The sequence below is a fragment of the Lutra lutra genome, chromosome 11 (assembly GCF_902655055.1).
Source record: "Lutra lutra chromosome 11, mLutLut1.2, whole genome shotgun sequence".
In the NCBI taxonomy this organism is placed as follows: Eukaryota; Metazoa; Chordata; class Mammalia; order Carnivora; family Mustelidae; genus Lutra; species Lutra lutra.
Genome location: NC_062288.1, coordinates 64,141,519 through 64,151,053, shown reverse-complemented (window position 1 = coordinate 64,151,053; position 9,535 = coordinate 64,141,519). Strand labels below are relative to the sequence as shown.

At 44.3% G+C, this 9,535-nt stretch overlaps 1 protein-coding gene across 2 annotated transcripts in view; it reads right to left on the bottom strand.

Annotated features, from left to right (window-relative positions):
* The window catches only part of FKBP9 (FKBP prolyl isomerase 9), a 39,412-nt gene continuing 29,877 nt past the window's right edge, over window positions 1-9,535 (bottom strand). Inside the window, exons 8-11 of one of the 2 annotated variants that reach the window (XR_007121389.1) lie at window positions 7,997-8,142; window positions 5,592-5,755; window positions 2,344-2,575; window positions 1-614 (exon numbers count right to left, since the gene is read on the bottom strand). Coding sequence is in view for 1 of the 2 variants with exons in the window: in XM_047694222.1 (XP_047550178.1) it covers window positions 2,399-2,575; window positions 5,592-5,755; window positions 7,997-8,142 (487 nt within the window). In the remaining variant the exon portion in view is untranslated. Of the gene's footprint in view, window positions 2,576-5,591; window positions 5,756-7,996; window positions 8,143-9,535 lie in introns of both variants that reach the window. The other variant, XM_047694222.1, reaches the window with a different exon arrangement.

Genomic DNA, 9,535 nt, shown 5'->3' with positions numbered 1-9,535 from the left:
TACACTTTAAATATCTTACAATTTTATTTGTTCATTATACTTCCACAAGGCTCAGGAAGAAAAGAAAAAAAAAAAAAAACCAGAACAGGTGGCAGGCTGGAGACCCAAGAAGAGCCAGCATTTCAATCTGAGCCTGAAGGCCAGAGAAGACCAAAGTTCTAGCTCAGCCATTGGGCAGGCAGTTTAAAAACAAAAACAAGCTAAGGATTCTCTCTGTTCTTGAAGCTCTGAGGCCCACAGACCTTAATTTCCCCAGAGAAACATGTCTTTTATTCAGCCAACCTCTCTCCACCACCAAAGAAAACAGCCAGTGAAGAAATTCAATCAGAACCAACTAAAAATCAGAAGCAGAGAATAAACACCAGGTTTTTATCTTCATGAAGATGCGTAAGGATTGTGAGGTGTTACAGGTTAAATGCATTCCAAAGGGCAATTCAGCAAGATTATCAGCCTATCTAGTACACTGAAGGAATTCTGTTAAACAGAAAATCTGGAGTGACTGTGTGCTCTACAGAAGACAGGTTGAGGAATGTAAGTTACCACGACAGCAGCAGCCGGGAGGCCACGGCATGCAGCTCATCTGCCTTCCAAAAGCAGAGTCCCTGAAATTGCTTCTGCAGAGTAAACGGTAACATCTGCTTTTAAAAACATACATTTTTCTCTATATGTGCCAATCATTCACCCATTTGCTCCCACTCCAACCCCTGTAGTCATTCTCCACCTTTCTCTGTGCCCCCAAAAAGCTGACCTCTAAGACTACCAGCCCCTAGCCTCCTCTTCCTTTGGCCTTTGGGTTGGGTTCAGCTAGTGGGAACCAGGGACAGGACAGAAAAGGGGGTGTCTCTGCCCTCCTCTGCCGTAGTACCAGCTACAGTTCTGGGCATGGCTGTGGCTCCTCTTCACCTTTCAGGCCTGGGGGGTAGAACAGCCTCCTGTTGGTGCTCCCCAACCACTGTCATGTTACCTTGACATCCTTACTAGGTCTCTGAACCCTGTCCCCACTCCTGTAGAGTTCTTTATGCAGCTTCTCTTCAGAAGTCTTATGTGATGGTGTGTTTCCTACCAGGATGCTGACTGACACACCCCGTATACTCTACCTCACACTCCTTCAAATGCAGAGGCATTCCTCGAGTATTTAAGGGGATTGTCAACGGATAATTGAGGTGTATTCTCATGAGATGTTCTCAGCCTCCAAGTAAAACTCCACAAAACCTGACGTTATAATTTGATTTTTTTGTATACGAAACAAGTTTTCCAACATTTATTCCATTGAATGAGTGCACAGCATTTTCATGAACTATCTCAGGGCTACATCAGTACAAAACAGTTTAAATTAGTAATATAAAGCAGTTTTAAAAGGAAAATCATTGGTTACTTCAGGGTGGATGCTGCCACCACTTGGGAACAGAGGACATAAGGCAGCTAGGTGGTTACTGCATAACATGGGCACAGGCTGGCAGGTAACCGTGTCCTTGTTTCCCTACACAGAGAGAGGCCCTGGGCTTTTGGGCACCTCCCTCTCCAGGACATGAATGAGTGGAAATAAGTCACCTTGTTTATCTCTTGGGGTGACATTTCCATCTTGGTCACAGTGAGAAACTCTGGAGCATGGCTTAGCCACCAGCCCTGTGCATATCTATCTGATGGAGAGATTCAGGGAGGACAGAGCAATGGGAGTAAGAAAGGGTGAAGCAGATAATCTTGCATAGCAAACACAGAATCAATTCTCTACTCATGGTCCAGGATGCCTTTTGTTTGGTCCACTGATTTTCTTCTTAACTTCCAAGTTAACCCAGCCAATTGGAAGACCACAACAGGTAGGGCCTGATTAACTATAAAAGCACATGCGTACAAAGTGTGTGTGTGTGTGTGTGTGTGTGTGTGTGTGTGTGTGTAGCAGGAAGTGGAAGCTGGGCATTACCAGAGCCTGTACAGGCTTTCGGGGAATACTGCTGGGACATGGCCTTCATCTTTCTGCTCATCTGGAGAACACTTAAAACACCAGCTAGTTAAAGAAAAAAAATGTGAATCCTCTTCATGTGGATATCCTGGACACTTTCTCTTCTGTTCCCACCAAGATGATTGTAACTTCTGTATGACACTATTTTCCCTCAGTAACAAAACTACCCGGAAGGCTCACAAAACAATGGCTGACAGGGCAGCCATTTCAATATTCTACACAGCCTCTGCTGAGGCACCTCACTTCAACTTTGTTTCGTATCACTGGCATGTGGCCTAAAATTCTCACCATGTGCATCGACCCATCCCTGACATGCCCCAAGTACTGTGTGACCATCTACTGCTTATGGACAATCCCCTTTCTGAGAGACCCTCACGGCTCACTTCACGTTCTGCCACGACAGGGGGCTTGGTGTCACACAAGTGGCCCAAGTCAGGTTTAGAGTTCATCATGTTTGGCCTCCTGGTCTTTGAGTTTAAATTCTTCCGCCGTGACCTTCCCATCTCCATTCCGGTCCTGGTTGGTGAACATATTCTTCACGATCATCTCAGCATCAAAACCAGGAGCAAGTTTCCCTTTGCCAGATGCCACCTGGGCATGAATGTACTCTGAGAACTGGAGAGAGAGGGAACAGGACAGATCATGAGATACGGCGGCCAAGCCTGGGCCTGAACAGAACCTGAACAGAGCATCCCAAGAGCAATGGGGCTGGAATTGGAGTCTGAGCTCACAAAATGGACACAATTTTATGAGCTACACAAACTTTGGTGTTTTTTTCCCCTCCAGATGAAGGTTAAAAATCCCTGATAAATGACTCTAGAAGCCCCTGGGTTCCAGCAGCCAACACACAGCAGCGATTGGAGCTATCCTGTCTTCCCTAATCAACGCTTAGTTCTCCACCAAAGGCTGATCCCCTAACCACCCTAGCCTCTGAGAACACTACTGCCTGCGATCATCCATACAATAAAAACATTATCTACTGTGCTGAGCACCATCCAAGATCCTAGAGTGACATCAACTTAAAAAAAAAAAAAATCCTCCCCTTGTAATTCTAGCATATCCTAGTAGGAAAGACACAATTAAAAAGGAACATTTAGGGGGGCCTGTGGCTCAGTGGGTTAAAGCCTCTGCCTTCAGCTCAGGTCATGATCCCAGGGTTCTGGGATCAAACCCCGCATCAGGCTCTGTGCTCAGCGGGGAGCCTGCTTCCTCCTCTCTCTCTGCCTGCCTCTCTGCCTGCTTGTGATCTCTGTCTGTCAAATAAATAAATTAATTTTTAAAAAAAAGGAACATTTAAGAAATAAGTAAATCAGTGCACCTGAGTGGCTCAGTCATTAAGCGTCTACCTTCGGCTCAGGTCATGATCCCAGCATCCTGGGATCGAGTGCCACATAGGGCTGGCTCCCTGCTCAGCAGGAAGCCTGCTTCTCCCTCTCCCACTCCCCCTGCTTGTATTCCCTCTCTCACTCTCTCCCTCTCTTGTCAAATAAATCTTAAAAAAAAAAAAAAAAAAAAAAAAAAAAAGGGGGCACCTGGGTGGCTCAGTGGGTTAAGCCACTGCCTTCGGCTCGGGTCATGATCTCAGGGTCCTGGGATCGAGTCCCGCATCGGGCTCTCTGCTCAGCAGGGAGCCTGCTTCCCTCTCTCTCTCTCTCTGCCTGCCTCTCCATCTACTTGTGATCTCTCTCTGTCAAATAAATAAATAAAATCTTAAAAAAAAAAAAAAGAATAAATAAGTAATCACATATTAGTTTAGAAAGTGAAATACTCTAGAAAACCGAAGAGTAGAGCCAAGCAAGGAAGATCAAGAGTACAGGTAGGGGAGAAGGTTGAGGTCCTGAACCAGCAGTCAGGGTAAAACCCTAGCGAAAAAGGGAGACCTGTGCAAAGGCTTGAAGGAAGGGAGGGAACCAGCCAAACAGTTATCCAGGGAAGTGTCTTCTGAGAGGACAGGCAGCTGGTGCAAAGGCCAAAGGTGGGTGCATGCCTGGTGGTGGTGGAGAGAAGCAGCTGGAGAGGAAGGTACAGTGAGCAGGTCATGGAGAAACTTTGTGGGCCTTTACAGGCCACTGTGAGGACTTTGGAAAAGGGGGCTTCCGCAGGGTTCTGAGACAAAGCAAGCCATGATCCAATTTAAGTTTTAGAAGGATCGCTCTGGCTGCTGTGAGGGGTAGGGGTGAAAGCACGAAGACTTTCATAGAGATCCAAACCAGAGACAGCAGGCACTGGAACATGGTGCTACAGAGTGGAGATGATGAGAAGTCGTCAGGCTCTGGATAAATTTTCAAGATAGAGCTAGAATGATTTCCTGCTGGATTTGTTATAGCCTGTGTGAGAAAGAGAGGAGTCGAAGATTACTGAGTGCTCTTGCTTGAGCAAGTGGAAGGACAGAGTTGCCATTGGAGGAGATGAGGATGGCTTTGGGTGAAGCAAGTCCATGGGAGAGAGGTAGCAGGGGTTCAGAAAGTGAAAATGTCAGGTGGGTAGTTAGATGTAGGAATCTGAAGTAAAGAGAGAAGACTGAACCGGAGCTATAAGTTTGGAAGTCATGGGGCTTTGGATGGCAAAGCCATGGCACTGGTTGAGATCACTCGGGAAGTGACGTTAAGGTGGAGAAGAGAACAAGCTTAGGACTCAGGCTGGGGCACTCCAATATGAAGAGATCAGGGGGAAAAGTACTGAGAAGAACTTAACCATGAGGAAGAAGCAACACCAAGAAAGTATGGTCTGGAAGCCCGGGAAAGAAGGCATCCTGCAAAGCTTTGTCCAAGTATGACAAGAATGAAAAGTGACCACTGGTTGAAGCAACATGACAGGCACCAGTCACCTTACCAAGACCAGGTTCAGTGACATGGAGGGAAAAATGTCTGACAGGAGTGAGTTTAAAAGAGTTTTGACATTTTTGCTGTGAAGGGAGCAAAGAAATAAAAGAAATGGAAAGATGCACCAAGAGAAGGGAAAAAAGAGCATGTTTTCATGCTAATGTGAACCACCCAGTAGCCGGGAACATGTGACTGATGTCAGAGAGAAAGTGGAGAAGACTGGAGCCCTGTCCTCGAATAAGCAGTTACAGAATGGGCAGTGTAGTGGAATTCAGCAAGGTGTGACAGGACAGACCCCTCTACTGCCCAGCTCTACAAAGTGGCATTTGCTACAGAAGAAACCACCCAGCACCTAGATGATCAAGACAGGAATATGAATCCTGGCTAATTGCTGCATAGCTATGTGACCCTGGGCAAGTCACTTACCTTCTCTGTGCACAGCTGCTTCTTCTGAAATGGGGATGATGATTACATGGCTGCCACAAGGGCCAGGCAAGATAATATATGTGAAAAAGTCTTAGCATAATGCAGTATACAGTGAGCACCCAGGAACTGAGAACTGAATTGTGAGCCCTGCAATCAATCCCCATACATCTCAGGGGCTCAGTTTCTTCAGAGGAACCGTGAGCTTCAACTTAGAGCGTGTGTTAGAAGTGCTTGGCACATGAGTGTGTGCACGTTACCATCATCACAAGAAATAAGCACAGGTGTCCTCCTCACCCTGAGAAGGCTTCATTCAGAATGGATGCCCTGCCCCAATAAGTCTCCCTGGGCTCCTTTAGTCCCGCTTTCCTTCAAAGGTCAGTTACCTCTTCAAGGAGGACTTCTCCATTACCATCCTTGTCGATTTCTTCAAAGAGGTTGGGTGACACCTCACCATTCCATATGAACATGTACCCCTCAGGCAGACCGGCCACGAGCTCCAGCAGCTCAATGTCAAACACCAAGACAGCGCTGCCGGGCACTTCTCCATCTGCCACACCAACAGGGAAGGAGACAGTGTTAGCACCACCAGACAACAGGCATGCCCAGCTCAACCTCCCTCCCCCACCCAGGGTTCCAGCTGCCTCATGAACTGCAGGCATTCCTTGTGAGAGCAAGAAAGTTCAACACTAGCAAGAAGTTTTTTCCAAACTGTACAGGTTTTTTCCAAACTGTAGGTAGTGACCATTAGCGGGTCATGAAATCCATTTACAGGATGGTGATCAGCATTTTTTTTAAATTAAAGAATGAAATATATAAGGTATTATCATGATATTAATTATTATCCTAGAAAGGATAGGTATGGTTTTATGAAACAATTTTACATATATAAAGCTAAATGTATATGTATAAAGTGCATGTTTATGTGTGATATAAATGGGGAGATAAAATGTATTTCTTATTCTTTAAGAAGTTTTTACCTATTTCTTTTAGAGGAAGACAGAAAGGGTGCATGTGTGCACACACAGGGGGAGGGGCAGAAGGAGAGGAAGAGACTCTCAAGCAGACGTCCCACTGAGTGCAGAGCCCAAACTGGGGCTCGATCCTACAACTCATGAGATCATGAACTGAGCAGAAACCAGGAGTCATATGCTTAACCGACTGAGCCACACAGGTACCCCCATGAAATGTATTTCTTACTGTAGGTCTTGGTGAAAAAAGTTTGAAAGCCATTAGTAGAGACTACAATTATAGAACTTTTGAATAAATCCCATAGCAGAACTTTAAGAATAATACAGTATGCTTTAAAGTCCTGATCTAAGATAGGACTATAAATACAAATTTGTGAACAGTATATACATTATGAGCCCAAAAGAAATTACATAAGCATGTGAGTATATATGTACATATATAATATGTCTTATTTGAAATTATTATAACTATTTATATATCCCATGGTCTTATAAGGAACATATTTTTTAAGTATTTCTTCTTGAATTGGGTGGGGGACTAGCAGGCAGTTGGGGTTTTTCGGTCTTTTTCTTTTTTAAAGGAAGCTCTACACCCAACATGGGGCTCAAACTCAGGACCCTGAGATCAAGAGTCACATGCTCTGTGGACCGAGCAAGCCAGACATCCCAACAGGCAGTATTTTTACAATTATTTAAAAATTGTGAAAAAGAGAAAATCAATCCAAAAGTGTATATCTCTTTTATAAGTTAGCACTTCCCATCTCTACTTCCCCACTCCAGAGAGTAGGAGCAAAAAACACTGAAGAAGGTGAGTTCCCAAATCCCCTATGTGTAAAACTCATTTTGGCCCAAATCATGAAGTATACCATACCAGCTGTGAGGGCAAGGTAAAGCCAGTATTTCCAGAACCTGAAACTCATCTCTTCCAAAAGGAAATCTTCATAGATAGCTTACAAGTTCAGCAGAAGTGAAAAGTGAAGTCCTGTAGCATTCCACTGTCCCAGGAACCTGTTCCAGAAGGAAGCCTCAGCTTCACTTAAGACAAATCACCTGTAAAGCTCCTTCAGACATTTCCTACACATGACTTTGAACACCCAAGGCTTTTTTTCACAAAAACTCCTGCTTTCTTAAGGAGGTGTGGGGCATTAACAAGGCATTAACACTGAATTCACAGGACTCTTTAAACAAAGATGCTAAATTTAAGTATTAACTCATGATATTAATTATTATATTATCACATGTTATAGTATTAATATTATATTTTATCTACAATAAATATATTTTAATTATATATAATGTATAATATTATGATTATATATTATAATATTAATTAGTTAATGATATTAATTATAAACCCAGAGTTTCTTTGGAGTTTTTTTAAGTTTCTTTTTTTTAAGGTTTTTTTTTTTTTTAAAGATTTTATTTATTTATTTGACAGAGAGATCACAAGCAGGCAGAGAGGCAGGCAGAGAGAGAGGAGGAAGCAGGCTCCCTGCTGAGCAGAGAGCCCGATGCGGGGCTCGATCCCAGGACCCTGAGATCATGACCTGAGCCGAAGGCAGTGGCTTAACCCACTGAGCCACCCAGGCGCCCCCTTTTTTTTAAGATTTTAAGTACTCTCTACACCCACTGTGGGGCTCGAACTCACAACCCCAAGATCGAGAGTTGTATATCTGTCAGTAGAGCCAGCCAGGCAGCCCTGATTCTTTGGGTTTTAAATGGAAGAAGCATATTGTGGTTCTAAATATGGCACCCCCCGAAGCACAACATTCAGACTGTGAACATGCCCCAGACATCCCGTAATGCTGTTGCTTACTCACCCACACCTGCCTCCCCATAGCCCAGGTGGGGTGGAATGATCACTGTCCGTTTCTCTCCAACGCACATCTCTCTGAGACCCATATCCATTCCCAACACAACTTGTCCAGATCCCAAAACAATATTATACGTCTTGCCTAAATTCCACCTGAAAAATGAAACAGAAGAATCCCTGGTTAGGTCATCAACCCATTGGTAGTTGAAAGCGTTTTCATGAGAACACATCTACATCTCTTCTATGATCTTTCTGCCAAAGATACAAAACCGCTGTCTAATCGGGAGAAAACAGCAGACTAGCCCAAATTAAGAAACTACAAAAATAATGCAAAATTCTGCAAAATAATGAAAATGTGGTCTTCAAAAGTGTCAAGAAAATCAAGGGAAGTCCAAGGAGCCATTCCAGAGCACTGGAGCATATTGAATGGGATCCTTTTGCTGTAAAAGACCTTATGGGAACAATTGGCAAAACTTAAGTGGGGTCTGAGGATTAAAAGATAGTAACATACCAGTGTTAGCTTTCTGGTTATAAAGTATGTGTTGGATTATGCAGGAGAATGTCCACATTTGTAGGAAATATGCACTAAAGTACTCAGGGGTGATGGGATGTCATGGTGGCAACCCACTTCTCAATGATTCCAGGAAAAAACAAGTCCTTTGGACTGCTCTTAGAACTCTTCTCTATATTTTAATCAGTATCCCAGTAAGGAATTTTCATGAGAATTTGAAAAACACATAATAGACTCTGGGTTTTGGATTTAGCAAGACCTGTGTTTGAATCTTGCTTCTGCCACTTAACTGGACCCTGAGAAATAAAATCCTCCCATTTTCCCATCTAGAAACTGGAGACAGTAATAGCCATCTCGCAGAGAAATATTCTCAGTAGTAAATAATATTCTCTGCTGGCACCAAGGAGAAAAGTCTAAAGAGCTCAGTAAGTGTACGGCCTTGAGTGTGTGGAGCGCTTATGTCTGCAATAGTTTTTGATTTTAGAAAAATAACTGGAAGTTTAACCTGAGCCATGGTTTAAATTATCCTTGATGTCCACAGTCGCTGTGATACCCACATAAATAATCACCTCGATCACTACTGAAAATAAATCTCTTTCCAAACATATGGCACTACTACTTTCTACCACTTCCTAAAGATAAACAATGGGGCTATTCTTCAGTAGCAAGGAAGAAAAGCCTCCCCAGTATCTTGGGAGTCCCCTTGATGCCCGTTACCGGGTGGCGACAGCAGGAAGGCACAGCCCCTTTGGGTTCACATCCCTTTCTCAAGCTCCCCAGCCTCCCCTGGGGGCAGGGCTACCCCCACCTTCCGATCTCAAACTGGATCCCATGGCCAGGCTGGTTGTCAGGCACCCACCAAGCAAAACAGGGTTTGCATTTGTCCTACCTGGGACAAAGTCAAAACAAAGCCAACTCTGGCACAGGACGCCTTGGCCCACGGCCTGTGGGAGGGAGCAGGACGTCCTCTGTCCCGCCTCCCACACAGTTCCTCCTTTGTCAGCAGCACAGAGACACCCTCACACTGCCTTACTC